Source organism: Bactrocera tryoni, chromosome 5 (genome assembly GCF_016617805.1).
Source record: "Bactrocera tryoni isolate S06 chromosome 5, CSIRO_BtryS06_freeze2, whole genome shotgun sequence".
Lineage (NCBI taxonomy): Eukaryota > Metazoa > Arthropoda > Insecta > Diptera > Tephritidae > Bactrocera > Bactrocera tryoni.
In genome coordinates this window covers 7,844,288-7,866,947 of record NC_052503.1, presented here as the reverse complement: position 1 = coordinate 7,866,947, position 22,660 = coordinate 7,844,288, and the positions used below count along the sequence as shown (strand labels likewise).

The 22,660-nt window shown below is 41.3% G+C and overlaps 4 protein-coding genes across 4 annotated transcripts; 1 reads left to right on the top strand and 3 right to left on the bottom strand.

Moving 5' to 3' along the window:
• Window positions 1-5,357: 5,357 nt before the first annotated feature.
• LOC120777924 (cuticle protein 16.5-like) lies at window positions 5,358-5,905 on the bottom strand. Its single transcript, XM_040109507.1, has 2 exons — window positions 5,856-5,905; window positions 5,358-5,789 (listed from the first exon to the last, which is right to left on the bottom strand). Exons 1-2 carry the CDS (start codon window positions 5,865-5,867, stop codon window positions 5,358-5,360), a joined length of 444 nt encoding a protein of 147 aa, XP_039965441.1. The 5' UTR covers window positions 5,868-5,905.
• Window positions 5,906-8,780: 2,875 nt separating this feature from the next.
• Window positions 8,781-9,996, bottom strand: LOC120777921 (calphotin-like). The gene is made up of 3 exons (XM_040109505.1): window positions 9,985-9,996; window positions 9,338-9,910; window positions 8,781-9,116 (listed from the first exon to the last, which is right to left on the bottom strand). The coding sequence occupies exons 1-3, from the start codon at window positions 9,994-9,996 to the stop codon at window positions 8,781-8,783; spliced, it is 921 nt and encodes a 306-aa protein (XP_039965439.1).
• Window positions 9,997-17,030: 7,034 nt separating this feature from the next.
• LOC120776936 (cuticle protein 38-like) lies at window positions 17,031-20,672 on the top strand. The gene is made up of 4 exons (XM_040108013.1): window positions 17,031-17,089; window positions 17,153-17,401; window positions 20,211-20,258; window positions 20,358-20,672. The coding sequence occupies exons 1-4, from the start codon at window positions 17,078-17,080 to the stop codon at window positions 20,670-20,672; spliced, it is 624 nt and encodes a 207-aa protein (XP_039963947.1). The 5' UTR covers window positions 17,031-17,077.
• Window positions 19,217-19,654, bottom strand: LOC120777926 (cuticle protein 16.5-like). Its single transcript, XM_040109509.1, has 2 exons — window positions 19,643-19,654; window positions 19,217-19,570 (listed from the first exon to the last, which is right to left on the bottom strand). The coding sequence occupies exons 1-2, from the start codon at window positions 19,652-19,654 to the stop codon at window positions 19,217-19,219; spliced, it is 366 nt and encodes a 121-aa protein (XP_039965443.1).
• Window positions 20,673-22,660: the final 1,988 nt, after the last annotated feature.

Sequence of the window (22,660 nt, the reverse complement as noted above, 5' to 3'; positions counted from 1 at the left end):
TTTCATTGCAGGCGTTTTTTACGTGGCGGGTCCCAAGTCTAGCGCACAAACAGAGTTCGCCTTCTCACTTTGACTCGCCTTCAAACGGATGTTCCTTGGCTACCCAGAGGATACTTGGTCTAAGACCGGAAGTCGTGAGCTGCTTGAACTATATGTAAAAGAATCTTTTCTAACCACTCCCATGTGAATGGCGCTCAGAGAACTTTCCTCATTTGCGTGAACTTCTACACATGACTTCATCCTACATAAATATCTACCATATTACATAACTGCGTTGCTTAAGTTTTCGGAATTTGTGTTCAGTACCGACCAAGCTTTTCAATGAAGCAGAAACTTGTGGTTATTTGGCCTTGAATTGAATTAGATCTTAGAACCTTTTTTACGTTATAGCTAGAAAGTAAAATATCATTACCACCGTTCTATGAGCCAAGCAAAACACAATTGCAATCCACTCGTAACTCCAAAATCGTATCATTTCATCTGAACCATGTGGAACCTACTGAATACGGATCTGAAGTAATTGGGAAACATTAAGTTCACGTTCTTTGGTTCTGCTCATCACAGAGCGGTCTGTGCTGTGCTCTTGTAATCCCAGCTGTGTATTCCCTGACTTGTTATCTTGTTTCGACGCCGAATCCAATCGCCCTCTTTATTTGTACGAGAGCAGATCGAGTGAGCTGCCATATGTGATGCGGCTGACGCTCTTGGTTTTGTTAAACTCAATTTAGTTTCGCTTTATGCTTAACAATTACTGCGCAAAAGTTAGTTGTTCATGTTTTGCATTTTACTATTTTATAGTGTTAAATCAAATTACGAACCAGCAAATTAATTTAAATACTTCCTAATTAACTTTTATTACGATTACTTTGTCTATCGACAACAAGCTCACACATATACTAAAATAATATATAAATACTATGAGAGTGTGTGCGTTTAGTGCGAGTTACTAGGCAACTTTAGTTGTGGCACAGTTTGGCTGAGAGTTCGCGGGCACATCGGTGCTGACGCAGCATAATGGAGATGAGCCAGTAGCGTGACTGAGGGTGTGGCAGCCTGAAACGGAGCAGCAGCTTGCCTTTATCGTTGCGCGCAACCGCTTGGCTGCTGGTGGCCGTAATGATGGCGCTGGTGCAGTGTCAAAGGCCAGCGGAACAGCAGCCAGCGGTGCGTGCAGAATGCCGTGCTTGGCCATGAAGCTGGCAACGATGGCAACACTGACAATAGCTTGAATTAATTTGATATCAATTAACACGAAAAGTGAATGTTTCTGGGCGTTGTCGCATAAGCAGCTTACTTATTTGAACAATCTTGGATGATGAACTAAATTCAGCGGCTACTGCTGCTGCTCCGAAAGCTCCCCAAGTCGCTAATTGCCAAGGAAAGCTAATTCTGTTTCGTCAATGGAGAGATGCGCCGAATTTATATCGTCTAAGCGTGTTTGCTCTCTTTGAATTGTTTAAATCCCGCTTGTGACTGGCGTGAGGCAGGGGCGGTGGTGTTGTACAACTTTATATTAATGTGCATTGTTGTAGCTTTATGTACAGTTCTCGTAACTGACCCATGTTAACAAATTTAGTCGCTCGAGTTTTTGTATTTTCTAGTTTATATTATATTTTTCCTAGCTTTCTGTTGTTGTCGAATATAAACTTTGTCGGCAACGTTATTTGCATACGAAATGTGAAATGAAGAGCGAGCGACTCGCTTTTACATCATAGAACCTGACAGACATTTTTCGCGAGCATGTGCTCTGAATTTTTAATTAGTTTTAAAGTTTGTGCAAACACTCAAAAAGTACATTAATCGCAGACTTTCCGTTGCAGCTGCAGCTAAAGAGAATTCCTGCAAAGGTCAATTGTTAATTAATGGCGGAATTAGTCTCCTTCTATCTATTATAATAAATGACGGCACTGCTGGCAAGTATACTTACAAAGTCCATTGTTGTTAGAGGACCCATTTAGGAGTATACATAAAAACATATATTTTTAGCAGAACAGGGTATAGGATTAGTAAGGATAGTGTGTACATATTTGCTATGGATTGGCTTCTCATTTCCGGTGACCTTGCAAAATTGGTGAAATTTTTTTTCCAAATAGTTGCATTCGAAAAAATCCTTCGTCTAAGTCTTTAAGAATTGTATCTCAAAGATCGAAAAGTTTCATGCAGATCGGTTGAGTAGTTCTCGAGAAATCTGTCATATCGACTTCAAAAACACACTTTTAAGAAAGGCGCGTTTAAAGACGGTTCACTTAGCCTAGCTGCCAGCCTCGAGCGCACAAGTTCTCAAGTCTGTATCTCCGAAACTGTTATTCGGATTAACTTTAAAATTTAGGACAATATTCTAGAGGTATCGTAGAATTTAATAAGAGAAACAAAGCATTTGACTTTTGGAAACCGTTAACCCATTTAACCCCTTAACAACAGCTCGCCAGTCTTTTCTTCTTTCGCTATTTAGTGCCAATTCAAGATACCAAGTGCAGCCAGGTCCTTCGTCACCTGATTTCTTCAACAGACTAGAGGTGTTCCTCTCCTTCTACAGGCGGGTACTGAATCGAAAACCTTCAAAGCTGCAGATTTTTTTTCCATACGAACAACATGACCTACCCAGCATAACTGCTGTCTCTTGGTTCGCTATAGTACTTGTAAGTCACCATAAATCTTCGGCAAAACTTTTCTTTCGGACACTTCTAAGGCCGACTCATCATATGTATATTGTCCATGCCTTCGCACCATATAGTAACATGGGAACGACGAGGGACTTGTAGAATTTGATTTTCGTTCGTTTGGAGGGGACTTTACTTTTCTATTGCCTACTCAGTCCAAAGTAGATAGCACCTGTTGGCAAAAGTGATTCGACGACATTAACCATGTTGAAAAAAACTCCCGGTGTATAAATGGATATTTCTCAGAGACCACAAAACTTTATGTTTACAATTGGCAGTTATTATCATGTTTCTTGAAGGAAATTCTCGAGCATTTCGCTGAACTTTACAATTGTCTAAAAGTGCTGAAACCCACAGTCCAGTTTCCAGGTTCTAACGTAATTTTTCATTTCATTTTTACTTGGAACATGTTTTATTTTGAAAATGAATGAAAAGAGATGATTTGGGGTATGCTGGATTTGAAGTCCACAAAAGAAAATGTCTAACTTCATAATACTGACTTGTAACTAGAAACTTAGTATATAGTATATACGGGGAATTCTATTAAAAACAAACTGTAAAGTACTCGTATCTTCCCATGTGGAACACACTTTTTACGACGTATTACCTTAACATCATAACATTTATAAGACTATATTTTTGCCCGCTGTTTTTAGGACTTCCCGCCAAAGTGCTCAATAACGTTTTTGGATTTTTTTCCATTCCTCTTCCTTTCGTTAAAAGTTGATGTTTCGAAACACGCTCTGTGGGTGGGTCTTGAGACAGCCGAAGTACTTGGAACAACGTAAATTTGCATTTGTTTCGCCTCTTTGCATTCATATGTACATATATTTTCAGTGGCAGTCGTGCATGAATTTTCACTTGTGCTCTGTCCTCTTTCTGGTTTTATGAAAATTCTCTTATTCCGCCAATAAATATTTCAGAAAGTACACAGAGGAACACCTACATCAGCATCCTCAATGAGATTCACATCCGCAGCCACTACCATTTCCGCTAATGTGCTTATGTATACGAAAGCGCAAATTATGCGCGTACATATTTAGAGCCATACAGAGTTGCATTAGGGTGTGATTATAAGATGTTATGCACTTAAAAGTTAACGTGACCTTCTCTTCTCTTTTAAGAACGGCTTCAAGATTGAATAAATGTCGTTTACTTTGGAAAGGAAGTTAGAAAGTTCGCATTGCTTGCGGTTGCAACGAAATTTTCAGGCATAATTATGGTTCAACGTTGAAAAAGAGTTTGAAGTATGAAGGTATGAGGAGAATTAGTTGTGCCACTTCCAAGCGCGGTTCCTTTTTAGACCTAGATTTGGTACTTAGTAATAATGGTTTTCATTGAAACTTAAGTAGGGATCTGAAAGGCATAACCAAACAGGTCTCTGAAAGAGGTACACAGAAGAGCAGGATAACCATGCAGGTCTCTGAAAGAGGTACACCAGAAGAGATAGAGTTGTCGATCCGCTATTAATGACCGCCAGTGCCAAGTGCATTTACGGGATGATCATAAAACTCAAAAGAGTTTTCTTGGACGTAGAAAGGGTTCACCACAATGCCTGCATATAAGTACACGAGTATATATTTGAGTGTGCCTAATATCTAAGTACACGGTTTATATATAATTGTATTTGTATACGCTTATGTATATTTATATTTGTATGTGTTGGTGTATACATGCTTGCATTTTGCCAACTTGTCTACTTTCTATTCGTGTAATTTATTTAAAGCCAAGTCAGTAAAGCATTTTTCTCGCAGTCACTTGCACTTGAGGCGGTATTATCCGACTTAAGCAAGCCCCGACGATTGCAGCTATAAATGCAGTGCTCTCGCTAGTCAAGTAGAAGTGGCGGCGACTCCCACTAGCTGCTGCTGCTGCTGCTGCTGCTGCCGCACAAAACTGGAGTAGATTTGTATTGGGAACGTACTAGGCACATAAATTCCAGGAGGCACCATTAAGCACAAACAAATGACTTCGGAAGTGGAGTGCGAAAGAGTGCGGAAAAGGCACGGAAGAAGTGCAAAGGAAATGGCAGTGGCGAGGGGAGAATACGAGAACATCGTACCTACATTATGGATTATGTACAAGTCAGAAAGCTGCAGCAGAAGCGCACACAGCGAGCGTAGCGGGTAGCAACTCGACAACAAAGCAAATCATACACCCAAACACACACACACATACCTGTCTATGTGTGTATCTAGGAGCATACAGTCGTATTGTTGCGTAGCCACCTGCGATGCGCTGCGCAGTTTTGCTGCCATTACACAGAATAGGAATACCTGAGAAGGTTTAAAGCAGTTACTTTTGTAGTGGATTATTCTACTTTTTTAAGTTTTTTAAGTTCTCGACTCGTGTTGCCTCAAAGAGAAATATGGCATATTACAAGGGGGCCAGCTGAAGTTGCTGCATTAAAGTTGAACTTGTGTGCGTGCGCGCGAGCACTGCGGGCGTTTGGGCGTTCGGGCGGGCGGGCCTTCATGTAGCCACTATTTATCGCAGTCATTTGGAGAATAAATAGGTTGGTGAAAATGCTTTTTGATGCCAGCAAAAAAGAAGTAATGCAACACAATGGTGCAACATAAATAAATAAAGGACTGCAGAGCAACTTTTGTATAGACTATGCTGTTTTATTACTATTTTTAATTGTTTGTTATCTTTTCTTAAATTAATTTAAGCAAAATGAGTCGTCGTCGTGTGCTGTTACCATAGCGCTGGTGCGGCTGCGTAGTGCAGAGGCGCCGCGTAAGAGGGAGCGTACGCCAGAGGAGCGGGCGCAGCCAGGGGCGATGTGTACGCGAGCGGAGCAGCTGCATAGCGGGCGAGTGGGGCGGCGGCGTAGCGAGCTACTGGTGCAATGGGTGCGGCGAGCGGTGCGGCGGCGTAGCGGACCAAAGGTGAAATCGGTGCAATTGGAGCGGCCAAAGGCGCAGCCGCTAGAGGTGCAGCTACGGGAGCAGCGGCAACAATCGGTGCGGCGGCAATGCCATTGTGGGTTCTTGCAACAACCTGACTGCTGGTGGCCGTGATGATCGGTGCTGGTGCGGCAAGGGCGAGTGGTGCGGCGGCCAATGGGGCGTGCAATAGACCGGGCTTGGCGGCAGCGCAGGCAATGACGGCCAGGACAACAATGACCTGAAATTATTGTGAGTAATCCAAAATCAGTCCGATGCACACCAGGGGCGATGCGGTTAAACTTACGTGCTTGAACATTTTGCTTGAAGTGCTATTTCTTAAGTTGCTTCTGTGAAGACAAGTTGACTTATGATGTCCATCAGTTAACGGTTTCGGCTTTTTATACCCATTCCTCGGCGGTTGAAACACCTGCTATTTTACACACACACACACACACATGCACACAATACACAAGAGCCTTATAGCACTGACCACGCACAACACGAAAGACATTCTGGTGCTTCCACGCGCCATTGGGTCTTCGGGGACGCTTATTAATGCGTGGCACGTACGCGCCGCTTTTACGCCCGTGCGCACTGCTGCTTTAGGGGATTGTAAGTTTTTTTAAAGCTGTTTACATACATACTTATGTGTATGTGAGGTAAACGAATGCGTAGAATTTGGACGTTTTATCCGCTTTTGTTAAACATTTCATGCTTATAAATATGCACGTAGGTCTTGTTATCGTTACCTCGACAAGGGCAACGTTCCATCGGTTGTTACTAATTTTTAATGAATTTCATAATTTTCGGACAATATTTCATTGAGTAGTATAGGGATAGTCGCGAGCCATTAGTCATAATAGTAATAATCATGTTTTGGCGCTTAAAACTGCATGAGTCGTCGATTTTGAGCAGTTAAGATATGAACTTACTCACGCACTCAATCTGGTATTGGATTTAGCTTAATGAAAGAAGAGTGTATAAAAACCCAAAATAACTGCGGATGCACAGAAGCTATTATACCCTTCACAAATACAAAAGGTATTATTGCTTTAGATAATGATTCGTGCCAAATTTAGTGGAGATTCTTAGTGAAATGAAAGACTTTTCCTTAGAAGCACTTGATTCCGATTGTTCAGTTTGTATGGCAGCGACATACTATATATTCTGTAGTAGTCCGATATCGGTTCCGTGAAATGAACAGCTTCTTGATGAGATAAGTACAAGTGCAAAACTTTAGATTTATATCGTAAAAATTGAGCCCTAGTTCATATATACATATAAGGGTGGAGGAACAGATACAAGGGCATGACTAAATCGACTCGTCTCGTTAAGTGGATCGTTTATATTCGTTTCCTTTGGGTGCTTACGAACTTGCGACCAACAGAAGGTTACAAGACCGCATCATACTCTTGTAGAATCCCCAGAGGTGATCGAGTGACCGATGCCCAGAACATACTGACATTATAGAGGGAACACTTCTCCAAACTGCTGGATGGCAGTGAAAGCATGACACCAGGAGCTGGTGAACCCGACTGCCGAATCGATGATTAAGGAGCGGACGTTCCATTACCCGCAATTAAGAAGAAGAACAACTTGCCGAAGGCCGATGAATTGCCTGCCGAGCTATTTATTTACGGCGGCGAAGAACTAATAAAGAACATGCATCAGCTTCTTTGTAGAATATGGTCGGATGAAAGCATATCCACTCCACAAAAAGGGAGACTTCTTCAATTTACTGCTGGAGAAAATTGGAAGCTTAATCTAGCAGGTGAAATCTTCTATAAGAGTGTATATGATATCACTGGCCTTCAATTCCGCTTGGCTCCCACGTCACTGTTGACCGTCATAACATCGAAGTCGTAGATAATTTCGTCTATCTCGGAACCAGTATTAACACCAACAACAATGCCTCGAAATCCAACGCAAAATAGTTCGTGCCAACAGGTGCTACTTCGGGCTGCGTAGGCAATTGAGAAGTAAAGTCCTCTTTCGACGACCAAAGACCAAATTCTACAAGTAAGTCACTCATCATCCCCGTCCTGCAATATGATGCAGAAGCATGGACGATGACAACATCTGATGAGTCGACGTTACGAGTTTTCAAGAGAAAGTTCAGCGAAAGATGTATGATCTTTTGCGCATTGGCAACGGCGAATATCGCATTCGATGGAACGATGAGCTGTACGAATTATACGACAGCATTGGCATTCAGTTCAGCTAATTAAGAGACAGCGGCTACGCTGCCTAGGTCATGTCGTCCGAATGGATGAAAATACTCTAGCTCTGAGAGTATTCCACGCAGTTCCCGCCGGCGAAAACCGAGGAAGACCACACTCTATTGGAAGGTTCAGGTGGAAAAGGACCTGGCTGCACTTGGTATTTCGAATTGCGACCAAACTACCAAAAGGAAATACGACAGGCGCGCTGTTGTTAACTCGGCTATAACCGCGTAAACGGTGTCGACGCCTGTTTTCTTAGATTGGTATAATATTTTTTATGTTCGCTGAAGTTCGATCTCTACATGCCATGAATTTGACAGTTTTTTGTTTTCAATGCGAAAGGCGAAAGATTTATCTGATGTTATATGTAAGGTCAATGGTCTCATGATGTGTTCCCCGAAGTGGATTTTTCAGATCCGAAAACAGAATAAGTAAGGGAGTCAAATCTCTCTCAAAAGAGACAAATACGATGCATAAAATTTATGTCTGGAAGGATATATATTATGCCAACCACATAATAAAGTTAATCGAAAACGAAAGAATTGAATCCGTAGCAAATGAATGCAAAATAATGAACTCGCTCGCATTTAACGGAACAAGTGAAAGGTCAAAGGCAATAAATAGCACATAATTAAAAATATGTCAAAGTAATCAAAAAACTATTTTCTGCGGTACCTAAAGTTCTGTGTGTATCTTTGTGGGTAATGAAGAAGTAAAGACGATATGATGAGCAAACTGACAGCAGTTATGTTAGGAAAATATCTAATGCGGCGTCAGCTGGTGATGCTTGAAGACGAGGTAAACTTAATTAGGAGAAAAATTGGACTGAAATGATGAACCAATTAAGCGACTTGGAAATGCTTGTGGACTTGGTCTGAAGAATACGAAGCATCAATTAATTAGGAAGATAAAACATTACACAAAATTCGTTTTAAATATTATATTTATCTACGTTTATATATTTAGCAGTCGTCCATAAAAGGCTTTCGGGAGAAAGTATCACTAAATTACCACAGAGATGTGGCGGCTGCGAGTGGTGCTACTGGAGCGACTGGAGCAACAAGTTTAGCAGGTGCAGCGGCAAAAGTAGCTGGGACTACGGCGGATCCGTAGTTCTGTTGGATGTCAAGACGGCTGCTGGCATAAGCGGCATCCAGAGGGAGGTTGGTGTAGGCAAGAGGGGCGGCTACTGGAGCAACCAAAGGAGCAGCTAATGGAGCGGAGGCCACAATTTTAGCGGGGGCAGCAGCCAATGGAGCGGCAACTGGTGCGGAGGCGACAAGTTTAGCTGGTGCAGCGGCAAAGGTGGCGGGTACTACAGCGGCTCCGTAGTTCTGGTGAATGTCCAAACGGTTGCTGGCGGAAGCGGCATCCAGAGGGAGGTTGGTGTAGGGGCAAGAGGGGCGGCTACTGGGACGGCAGCTGGAGCAGCTAATGGAGTGGAAGCCACAATTTTAGCGGGGGCAGCAGTCAATGAAGCGGCAACTGGTGCGGAGGCGACAAGTTTAGCTGGTGCAGCGGCAAAGGTGGCGGGTACTACAGCGGCGCCGTAGTTCTGGTGAATGTCCAAACGACTGCTGGCGGAAGCGGCATCCAAAGGAAGGTTGGTGTAGGCAAGAGGGGCGGCTACTGGGACGGCAGCTGGAGCAGCTAATGGAGCGGAGGCCACAATTTTAGCGGGGGCAGCAGCCAATGGAGCGGCAACTGGTGCGGAGGCGACAAGTTTAGCTGGTGCAGCGGCAAAGGTGGCGGGTACTACAGCGGCTCCGTAGTTCTGGTGAATATCCAAACGGCTGCTGGCGGAAGCGGCATCCAGAGGCAGGTTGGTGTAGGCAAGAGGGGCGGCTACTGGAACGGCAGCTGGAGCAGCCAAAGGAGCAGCTAATGGAGCGGAAGCCACAATTTTAGCGGGAGCAGCAGCCAATGGAGCGGCAACTGGTGCGGAGGCGACAAGTTTAGCGGGTGCTGCAGCAAATAGAGCGGCGCCATATCTCTGCTGAATATCAAGACGACTGCTGGCATAAGCAGCATCCAATGGGGCATTGATTGCGGCGGTGGCAAGCGGGACTGCGGCCAATGGAGCAATGATATCTGGCTTAGCGACAGCGCAAGCAATGAAGGAGCATAGAACAATGAGCTGTAAAGTATAGAGGAAAATAATGCTTATACTCAATTCGATATATATGTATATCTACATAGGTTTGAACTTACGAATTTGGCCATTTTAAATGTGAATAGGATTAATTTTCGGCAGTCGCTTGCTTTGTAAGCCAAGTGAACTTAATTGTGAGTATGTCTTCTTTGCTGACAATACACGCTTTTATACTTCGCAAACATTTGAAGTTTTCTAGCAGTTATTTAGTGACTTGTCATCGGCATTGAAAGTTTAGCGCTTGCAGTTGCATAGATAATTAGCTCACTAGACCAAAGGTTAGCTGGTGGACTGCGCTGTGTCTTCAACGAATGCGGTTTTGGCATTAGCATAACTCAAGTTTGTCTACTTTGTTTTTATTTTCTTTTATGCACTCGCAGATTGCATACCTAATGTTAACGCAAGTGACGCGCGCTCGAGCTTCATTCGGCTTTAAGATAAATTTAAGGACCTTGGGTGTATTTGGAAGGCACGAATTCATTATTGACTAAATATTAATCTTATATAAATTAGTTAAGATTGTTTTTGTTAGTCTAGAAAGAAATAAGGTACTTTTACCTGCTCCTTCTTATCAAAAACTCTGGAGAGACTAATGGACTGGTACATAAAGGGGTGCATTCCGAGAGACCATTTATCAGGAGTAAAACGACCTTATTATAAAGGCAATACAGTAGATAATCTCTACATAATATCGTGTCATGACTTGAAGCAGCCATGAGGCATAAGGGATTCGTTGTTGGGACCTTCCTTGATATAGAGGGAGTTTTCAATAACATTCTGGAAGCAGTCGTAACCGCTCTGGATGGTTTTGAGGTTGAATCAAACCTCAAACACCTCATTTTCAGTCTTCTTTGCGACAGAGTGATTGAAACGGAACGGAAAAACGCACGTGCTCGACGAAATGTGAGTAGTGAAACCCCACAAGGTGGAGTTCCCTTTCCTCTTCTATGGACCAGCTAAGAAAACTTAAAGATCGTGGCTGCGGGGTGATTGCCTATGCAGACGATGTTGCGGTTGTAGTCAAAGAAAGTGCCTAAGTACCCTTTACGAATTGACGCAGTGGTGCACTAAGGGCCACTTCAACCATGGCACTTAATGCCATCCTGCACATATTTTCCGCTGACATCGCCGGAACGTGTTTTTCTGCGAAAGTTGCCAACAATCTCAGAGAGTCTGAGTTCCTAAAGGAACGCCTGTTTGAACACTCGGATATTCTCACACACTTTGACATCATACCAAAGCACTTAGATTATGCAGTCGCCAAACCGAACTTTGGCCGCTCCTTCTCTACCCATATACCGGCGAGGGAGTTGTGGGTGGGAAGAAGCCTTTGGAGTATAGGGAAAATAAGCTTCTTTACGGATGGGTCAAAGCTTGGCGGGAAATATTGGTGGAGTGGTCTACTGTCAGGTGCTCTCTATCCAGTTTCAGACGTCCTAACTATTGCAGTGTCTTCAAGGCTGATGCTGAGCTTCGCGGGGGCGTGGTCAGCGCTGGGTCCCCATCGGTACATGCACTGTCGCAGCAAAAGCCTTTTTGGCCCAAGATCGATCATAAGAGATTTTGTGATATCTTTGCCCTCAGTAAGACTAGCCTCTTCCTGTTTTGAAGCTTCTTACGGGATTTTGCCCTATTGGCGTTCACGTAGTAAGGCTGGGAATTCTACCAGACGCCATCTGCAGAAGTTATATGGAAGCAGATGAGGTCGAAACAACTCAACACTTCCTTCTTGACTGTCCCGCGTTTGCGAGGTCAAGACTTAAACACTTGGGAGCATACACGTTCAGACATCTCCCCGAACTGGCGGAATGAAAATTAAATGCCTGTGCAAATTTGTTTTGGCTACTAAGCGTTTTGCTCATTTAAAAGTTCGAGCACAGGAGTTCTTGTTTTCTATAGCCTCACAAAGGTCTACATATAGTGCATAACCTATTTTTGTGTTGAAAGCCTTGAATTGATTTGGAAACTAAATCATAATGTATTTCTCAATTAATTTGCTCTGAAACCCCCCCAAACACACAACAAAAGTTAAAGTGAATTTCATTAAAAAAAAACGCGCACTTCATTAGAATAATTTAACGCCGGCGAACTTAATTTAAACAGAAAACTTGTCGCACAGATCATAACAACTGTCAGACAATATTGTTATCACTGCTCTTAATACTAATACTTTTAACTCAATGAAAGGAGAGAAACTAAGTTGCCAACAAAAACTTTTTTCCGATCGCTTTTGGAACGCCACAGGTCCGCTGATTGCGCCTTTTCTTTTTCTTGTACGTATGTATGTATGTGTGTGTGTATGTGAGTAATTGCGAAATCTCATTCGAAACTCAAATGAGGCGTGTTGTCGGCAGCGTGAGATATGAAGTCCTGCACTTAGCGTAATTACATTTGCAACTTGAAATTGTGCAGAGCATAAAACAGCTGGTGGCATAAGCAACAACAGTAGCAATAGCAACAGCAACAACAATCACAACCACGACAACATCTATTTTACGGAGTAAATTCTTCTGATATTAATATAAAAAGTTTTCATCATTGTTTTCCGCCGCCAGCCCGCGCTCTCGATTCGGTCCAGTCCAGTCTATATGGCACTCTCTCAATTGTTCTCTTCATCATCATCGTCATTTTCAATATTTTCCCACAGTAAGTATTAGTAGCAGCTGTGTTGCAACTTTAGTGCTGTTCTTCACCTACTTTTCGCCTTGATTCCGGCACCCACATTCACACAAACGCACGTAGAGTCGCACTTGGTTGCCGTGTTGTGGGTGTGTGCGCGCATTATAACCGTTATTTCAGTGTGTTGTGTGTGTGTGAGCACAAGTCAACAAAAATAAAGAAACTGCAAAAGTTGCTTCTCCTGCACTGGCTACAAAAACAGCAGTGTGCTTGAAGGGGTGTGTGTGTAAATGTGAGTGAGTTAGTGTGTATGTGTGGTGTGGTGTGGGGCCCGCGCTACCGAGAAATGCGCAACTTTTGTCATCTGTTCTAACAACATAATCGATGTCGAGCTGTTCTCTTATTGTTTGTAATGTCTTATGCTTTTCCCACACACACACACACACGCGCACACACACATATGGCACGTACTGTACGTGTGTGAGTTTCGCAGACTCATTGCATTACTTTTCGCTACACATTACCGTCAGCCTTCGTTTTTGTTTATGTATCAATGAATTTTGCATAACAAAAAGTTTATGCTTCGCTGCTGCAGATGAAATTTTCTTGAAGTGCAAGCACATGCGACTGACAATAATGCAGCGCTAAAAGCTCCTTAAACATTTTGCAATGGAGTAGTACTGTGCGTATTATTACTCACAAAAAGCATGTCCTGTCATTAACAATCATTTGCCGTATCTACATGGACTGAAATGTTTTGGCCTAACTTTGATCTCGATAACCGAACGGTGGGATAGCACTTGGTAATATTATTTATTCCTTGTTTCACCATGTTCGTTGTAGACGACGAAAACAAATAATTCCATGAAAATCCCTAAAATTCAACCATCCGGCTTTTGTAGTCCAGGGCGCTTTCGGAAAGTCATACGCTGCTTTTGAGCTATGCCATATTATCTCTATAAAATCAAATACATTTGAATAGTTGGTCTATGCTCAGAATGCGCAAAGTTTTGCCTTTTGTAAAAATTCGTGTATGATAAGACCTACTCCTTTGAGATGTCATTGATTTTGACTAACTTACTCCACATGAATTTACGACCACTCAACAAAATTTCGCAAATTGGCGAGGTATTCGATGTTACCACTGGCCTACCAGAACGGACTTCCATCATTAGTGCCAGGTTGTATCCAATCAATTAACAGTATTTGGTCGTAGAATATGTTAAGACAGAAGTCATACTACTTATCAAAACAAACTTGTATTTTTCCTTACCGAAGAAATGTTTTATCAAAACTCAAATACACTTTTCCCCTTGTAAAAACTAAAAAGGGTTGCTAATTTTTGATACCGATGAAATGACTTAAATCTTTAACGTCTGGAAGAAAACTTTAGACTTTTAGTTCGTTGCAAGGTTTTAACAAAGACCAGAGACTTTTTAACGGCTGATCCAAGTAGAGGTGCATTTTTCAATAGCCTTTTATTGGCAGATAACGCGAAAGTCGTGTCAAGCTGTCAAGTAAATTTTGTTCAATGTTGGTTGGCATTTCATCATGGAAAGACTTACATCAGAACAACGTTTACAAATCGTTCGACTTTATTGCGAAAATTCAGGTTCTGTTAGCATATATTTCGCGCACTTCCCTCAACTTATTGCCAGCCTCTGAGGCCTCGGCCTACTGAGCGTACTATTCGCAACCACCACAATCTATTTTTAAACCCAGTATTTATTATTGAATAATATTCAACCGAATAGACCACGTCCAGCAAATATAGCAGCCGAAGCTGAGAGTGTACACGAAGACCGTGAAGAGTCAATTCGGCGCTATTTGCAGCAACTCGGACTGACGTATGGAACGACTTGGCGCATTTTTCGTTGAGATCTTAAATTGAAAGCGTACAAAATACAGCTTGTAAAAGAACTGAAGCCTCATTGCCATTCTTGCCAAGCGACATCGCTTCACTCATGGGCTCTTGAAAAGTTCCAAAGAGATCCGAAGTTCTCGAGCAAGATTTTGTTCAGTAATGACCCCTATTTCTGGTTCAATGGGTATGTTAATAAGCAAAATTTGCGCATTTGGGACAAAGAACAACCTGAAGAGTTTCAAGAGCTGCCATTTTATCCAGAAAAACAACGGTCTGGTGAGCAGATAATTTCTCGTTTTGGGCCGGTCGAATAGCCATCAAGATCATGGGATATCGCACCGTTAGACCCTTTCCTGTTGGGATATTTGAAGTGTAAAGTCTATGGGGAAAACCTCGCTTCGATTCAAGCCTTGGAGCAAAACATCACGCATACTTTACTTCTGCTCTGAACAATCCGATCAAAATTGGTCCAGAGTGGATGGATAACAAATTTTTTCTTAGATTGGTGCAACCTTTTCTATATTCATGTAATTTTCTCCATTGTCAATTAGTGAATGTTTGGTGGACACTTTTTATCAATGAAGAAAAAGTTAACAACAAGTTTACTTGAAAATGAGTGTTCCAAGGGAATTATGGCTACGGAATCATTGAACATGTCGCAGAACTTGCGGAATCTAGTTGATTACGAACACAAGTATTTGAGTAGCGCAAACCATTCGGTGGAAGTCGTGAAGTCATCGAACATCACCTACCTCTGTTTATGATGATAACCTTGAAAACAGGGACAGTGAATTTTATCCATTTCATTTCATTCAAAGCAAGCTCCTCCCGCTGCAATATACTTATGCCTACGAATTTTCCAGTGATCATAGCACTTGGAGTAATCCTCCGTCGTAATGGCCTTCTTCGATTTAACTTTTATATTCTCAATTAAGTCAAAACGTTGTCCTCGGAGTGGTCATGTGAGTTTGCTGTCTAGCCAGAAGCTACACGAAGGTAAATCAGGCGAATGCGGTGATTGCGGCACGATATTGGTTGAAAATGTGGCGAAATGATCACCAACAACCATTGCAGTATGAGATGGTGCATTATCTTACTTCTTAGTTGAATAAATTCAGACATAGTAATCGAAGAATTCACTTTTAGAGCCTCACAAAATGACGCGCATCTCAAATACTAATGAATATTTTGACGTGAAATTTTGGTAGTACTGTTAGTGACATCTATGCTAAATTCACCTTCCAATTTGATCACAGTAGTACTTGAAAATCGTCGTGTTGATGTCAGAAAGATATTTGAAGAAGAGTGTCAATGTTCGTTATTTTAGGAAGAGTGTCAAAACTCGGGCCAAAATACCTGAAACTATTGCAAGAACGACGACGAGTCGAGGTCGCAAAGGGATGCTTGACAATGTAGTTGAGGATGCTACATTCAAAAAACGCATCATTACTGGAGACGGTACATTGATTTCTGACAATAACGTTGAAACTCTTCAACAATCTATTGAATGGCGCTCCAAAAATAAGCTGAAACCAAAAAAAATTCCCTGAAAGCCATAAAGGTCATCCCAACAGTGGATTATGGTATAATAAATGTAGGAATAATTGGGTAAAATATTGGAATGCTTATTTTAACTCAGGAGTCTATTTTGAAGACTATTTGTATTAAAAACTTGAAAAAATTTTTGTCCTGCCGATGTTTTGCAGTCCGGATTAAATTTGATCAGATGGTAAGTTGTATGTATTCTTATGTTTCGAAATGCAAATAGTTGTTTAAAAAAAAAAAAACTATAGCACTTTGTGTGATTTGTTTTATTATTATTTTAAAAACAATGAAATTGTGCAAAATCCTTTGAATTCCACTGAGCAAATGAATTTCAAAGTATTTACATAAATAGCTCGTAAAAACGCTTGGGTTCTTCTGGTAGTTGTTTCGTCGGATTTGTTGGTTTTGCATGTCGTATTAATACGAGGTGTGGATATTTAATAAGAAGATCAACAATCCTGTAGACGAAGAATGAAAGCGTAAACTCCTAAAGCAATCCACACCACAGTATGCATTCTTCATTACAAAATGGCCCCCATTTTGACACAAAAATTTCTCTTTCAGATGTTAAAGGAATGCAGAATACAGAAGACTCTTAAGTATTGAGAAATGTTGTGTAATTTGTGTGAATTTTTGGAAAAAAAAGATCCTATTGTATCACATCCTCGAGTTTTTTGTTGAAACAACAACGGCTATACAAATACTCATCTCAACCACAACAAAAAACATTTAACAACTTCAATAAATTTTTCTAACCGCCCGCCCTCGTATGGTGCAACTTGTACTTTTGTAAAGCAGTCATAGCAGAAACTATCAAAAACTATGCAAAGCAACTCTAAGCAAATTATTGTATATGTTTTTTGTTTTGTTTTAGTCTTTTTGACCAAATATTTACATTTTTATATTCTCTTGCATTCTCCTCAGTGCCCCATATTCAAGTATACGAACACATATACTTACACCTAAATACGAAACTTCATTCGGAATGGAATTCAACGCACGTTCCAATGGCAAAGTACGGAACTGAATTATGCAACTCCCGCCGAATTTGGCTGGGTATAAAAGCGCTTCCACGCAACGGGGGTAACACAATCTCAATTTGCAGTATCCTCAAAACGCTCAAAATGGCCAAATTCGTAAGTAGAAAATATTTCCTGCCAGGAAACAGTTTAATCGAGGTTTAATTTGATTCCTTGTAGATCATTGTTCTGTGCGCCTTCATCGCCTGCGCCGCCGCCAAGCCACAGCTACTCGCTCCAGTCGCCGCGCCGTTGGCCGCCGCACCTGTCGTTGCCGCAGTGCCAGCCGCTTACGCAGCGGCTCCCATCGCCTACGCCAACGCGCACTTAGATGCGGCCTACGCCAGCAGCTCGATCGATGTGAGACAGAACTACGGCGCCGCTGTAGTGCCTGCCGTGTACTCCGCCGCAGTTGCGCCAGTTGCTCCTGTAGCGCCTTTGAAATACACCGCTGCCGCTCCAGTCCTGTTGTAGAATTACAAATACTTATGGCATAGGTATTAATTTGACGAGGCTGTTCTGCTCTCGGCCTGGATTCGTAATAAACGCATTTGATTTGAAACTCTATTATTTTATGTGTTCTCTTTTGATATTCGGAAAATATTCGACTAAGTTCATTAAATACTGTTCATTACAGTAAAATCTACGGAAAGCAGCTAAAAACTGGTTTGAAGCTGGCCAATTTCCTCCCTCAAAAATAAAAATTTAATTATTTTTATATCCTTCGCGAGGGTTGAAATAATTCAGTGCGACAATAAACACAGAATTTAACGAAACATTTCAAAATGAACTTGACCGAGGACAAAGTCAAAGATTTAGTAGTATGTAGCATATCTGTTAACATATAATAGAATCCAAAGATTGTTGTGAATGTTCAGACAAAAATTTTTATCGGCTCATTTATCAGTGTATGCTTACAAGGTTTGTCCGGAAAGTAATAAGACTGAATTGATTTAAAAATATTTATTAAACCAATACAATTCTTTAAAACTATCCAAATAGGCTCCTTCTGCGTCGATGTAGCGCTGCCAGCGCGATTTTCAAGCATTGAAGGCGTCACGGAAGGCATTCTCAAGAATAGCCTGGATCGCCTCTGTCGTCTCAAAATGATTGCCTTTCAGGCAAGGAAACAAAAAAGTCCGGGAGGTCACAGCGGTGCTGTAGGGCTGCTGCAGAAGCGTTTGAATGCCGGCCTCGGCTAGGTAGTGTATCTTCCAAACGGCTGCAATGTTCTGTCGGACCCCGTTGACCCTTCGTTTGAGTCTCTTGAGGACTCCCACGTAAAACTTGGCATTGACGGTTTGTCCAGGAGAAACAGATTCATGGTGGAGTCACATTGTCGGTGTTTGTCGAAGTCGCACTTTTCCCAGCACTTTTCAGTCTTCGAGAGACAAAGGTGAAAATGCGCGGTTGGCATATTTTTTACGAACTCGCCAAATTGGCTGGTATAAATATTAGCTGCCTTAATAAATTTGTGGCAGACTCTACGCATTTTGTCGTGTTTTTGATACATAGCTAGGAGTTGTTGCGCATCACACAGAACGAACGTTCCAAGTGGGATTATTCGTGGCCTCACGAGTAACGAGCTTATTTACCTAACCTAATATAACCCATGAACTGCGATGCCGAATTTCCGGAAATTTCTCTTAATAAAACGTTTCATAATGACTCAAATTGCAAACTTTTCATTTTTTATTCAATGGTTGAATAAATATTTATCTATCGGTCAAGCCGAATACACTCAAAGGGTTGCTCGCTATTAGAAAGTTTTTCAGACCTCAGCATCTAACCCTCACCCACTGTGTGCTTGCCACGTACCCAAAACCCTTAGTCCCTCTTATAGATCATTTCTTATGATCTTGCGTATTAAGAATAATCGTTAACCATATAATACAAGTGTGATTCGAATTTTCTTTAACGTTTGTCATTTTTTCTTTCGTTCCCGATGGAATTCAACCTAGTATGAACTTCTTTCCTTTTTATATTTTTAGAGGCTTCTACACTAGTCTATATTTGAGACATCAATTCTGAAAATTTCCACTTTTATAAATAATATAATCGATAGGAAAGGAAGAAAATTTCTGAAACAATAAGTTGGATGGAGGATAGCAGTGCTGTAATACCTAAATATTTTCATATTTTTCTCCATGACAAAAACCGAGCTAAGGTAAAAAAGATTGATGTATTTTCGAATTAGTAATAAATATTTATTTTTTTTAAGTAATCCAAGTTTCAGTATGTTTTTCACCACAAAAGTTGGGGAGCAGCATAACGGGCAGCCAACGGCGCAGCAGCGTAATGGGAAACAACGGGAGCAGCCAAAGGAGCGGCGGCATAGTGTGCAGCAACCAATGGAGCGGCCAGAGGGGCAGCAGCGGCATAGCGGGCAACCACAGGGGCGGCCACGGGAGCGGCGGCAACAATTGGAGCAGCGGCGATGCCATTGTAGTTGCGAGCGATCACTTGGCTGCTGGTGGCGGTCACCACTGGGGCTGGAGCAGCAACGACGGCGGCGGGAGCAGCATAAGCCAAAGGAGCGGCAGCAAGGAGACCGGGCTTGGCGGCGACGCAGGCGATGAGGGCGAAGAGAACAGCGGCCTGTTTGATATGAAATAAGAATGCAAGTAATTAATAACGGTAGTTCTGAATACATTTATATCAAAAACTTACGTATTTGAACATTTTTGATAAGCTTTTGATTGGTTGGTTGCTTCTTGAATGAACGTTGGCAAGTAATTGATGACAACTGCTTGATAAAGTTGGGTTTATATAGTGAACTCAACCGCTTTAACCGTTTTATCCAAATTTTAAATATGCAAAACCAAATAAAAAAACCGTAAATAACAGTAGCAAAAGAGTATGCAAACTGCCACTTCCCCTCATTACAATTCAGTGCATTTCGCGTAGCTTGTGGTCAACTCTTTGTCGGGGCTACTGTAACGACCACAAATACCTAAGCACGTGTGTCTGTATGTCGCTCGGCTTACATGCTTTGAATCTATAAGTCCGTGGTAGGAATTTTTAGCTGTGGGAATTGAAGTTGTACCGAAAGCGCAAAAGAGACCCTCAACCAATGCTAAACTTGAGTTTTATTGTAATTCACCAAAATGATGCACTTTGCATTCTTCAATCGCTATTCATTAAAGTATTAAGAAGGTTTTATATTTCCAGCAGTTGACTATAAATACCTAGCCGACTTTGGTCTTAGGTATCAATCAATCTTAAGCCTTTGTTCAAGCAACAGTCGCAGACAAGCAAATCCAAACACTTCAATATGTTCAAATACGTAAGTTCTACACAAAGATAAGACACATATATGTACATACATAAGAAAAAAACATTTTTGTAAAAAAACTGTTTCTAAAATTCTTTCATATTCTCACAGGCCGTTGTTCTCTTCGCTCTCATTGCCTGCGCCGCCGCTAAACCCGGTCTCCTTGCTGCCGCTCCATTGGCTTACGCTGCTCCCGCCGCCGTCGTTGCTGCTCCAGCCCCAGTGGTGACTGCCACCAGCAGCCAAGTGATCGCTCGCAACTACAATGGCATCGCTGCTGCTCCAATTGTTGCCGCCGCTCCCGTAGCCGCCCCTGTGGTTGCCCGCTATGCCGCTGCTGCCCCTCTTGCCGCTCCATTGGTTGGTGCACACTACGCCGCTGCTCCTTTGGCTGCCCATTATGCTGCACCCCAACTTCTGTGGTGAAAAGTGTCTCGAATTGAATCTTGCCAAACGAATCAATAAACTTAGTATAAATATTTAATTGTAGTTATTTTATTTGATTTGGTAGCTTTCATGTTTGAGGAGCGTGTGACTCATGTGTAGTGGTATATTATACTATAACTCCTAATCAGAAAGCGTCAGTCGTTTTAAGAGTTTAGTTTAAGAAAAGAGGTACAAATTTACTTGTGTGTTCTCAAGAATCAACAATTCTTTTGAAATTATAAAGCTCTAATCACAATAATGACATTTGGCTTAGGTGGAACACTAGGTTCTATTTACCTTCATGCCTTTACAATCTCATTACTTGTTTGGGTTCCATTAGTATAAATTTCATCTCAGGATATTTCATTTTTACCAATTTTCTCAGAAAATGCGGAAATACAAGATATTTAGCTAGTTCTTTAAAAACATGTACTTTCTCCTCGTCCAAAATAAAGAACAAAAGTTTGAGTTCGAATTATTTGGTCGGAGTTTGATTAACATAATAAATTTTCATCAAAAAGTCGACACGCAAGGACTAATTCTATAGTTTCTACTGCTTCATATATAGACCCGTCATGCCAGCTTTGTTTCCATGGGATGGAAAAGTGAACAGTACTAGGTGTGACTAATTGCTTTGTCTTATCACTCTGATCATTTTAAGACATACAATGTAATAGGACAATTGTTAGTCCGTACAAAGCATAAATTATATTTATTTACAATACAAATTCAAATCGTTATTTTCATTTTTAAAACAGGCTCGTTTTAAGTCAATACAAGCATGTCAACGCATAATCTAAACTTCCATACACTTGTTATAATCTTCGGCAGGGATGGAATTTTCGTTTTTCGCAATTTTGAGGCGATATTCATAAACCCATATCTCGTCATCAGTAATGATGCGTTTGTGGAATGTAGGGTCCTCAGTTATGTTGCCAAGCATTTCTTGCATCGAACCATAAGAGATGTTGAGATCCTCTGCTATCTGTCTGATGCTAGCACGTCGATTTTCAAGCGATGTTCCTCTACTGTTTTCGAGGTTATCGTCATTAATAGCGGAAATGAAGCAAGGTTTCGATGACTTCACAGCCTTAACTGACTACGTTGTGCCACTTAAATAAGAGATAAAGTAGACTCCCCAAAGTATGTAGTTCTGAAATATTTTCAACCATTTCGCGGGCGCGATTCTCTTGGAGAAAATAGATACCAAGCATACACTACTTGACATAAGAGGTCAATAGGGTCATCTTTTTTCAAAAATTTGTTTTTTCTTTTTGCATTTTTTGTTCCCTTATACCCTTAGAATTAATGTAGAAACCCACTTTACCATTGGAAGGTTTCGAAAAAGGCACAAAAATATTAATACCGCTCGACGTTCGCAGCGCTCGGAGTGCACACCTCAAACTTTAAACGCGTTTTTCTTAAAACACACTTTTTTAAACTGGCGGACATAATTCCGGTCGAACTACTCAACCGATTTGCTTAGTTTTTTTTTAATGTTCACAAGCCTAGCTGTCGTCCCAATATTTTTTACAATTTATTGAAAATGTTATGACAAAATTTATTTAAAAAAAAACATGGGGAAAAATTAAAAAAAAACGTTAATTACTTTTTCATTTATCAACATTTTTTCATGATTCTAACAGGGACGATAACCATTCACGTACTTTTTAAGAATAAATTGGGTTTTTGTTTTCCAGATGATCTAACCAGCCAATTCTCCGACAGATGTCATCAAAAAATTCCAAAATAATTTGTTTATAACAGAGAACTGCAACGAGTAATAAATTTTTTGTTGATATTTAAGTACTTATCCGTTACTCTGTCTGATTCTGTTAGTTCGGTTCATGTACACGAAGCGAACCGTTTGTCTTCGAATCAGCAATAGAGAGCAACTTTGAATCACTAGCGATCAGCTTATAGTGATGACTCATGCTTCAATAATTGAAGTGATCGCCAGCGTTCGGTTTGTATAGTATATCATCCCC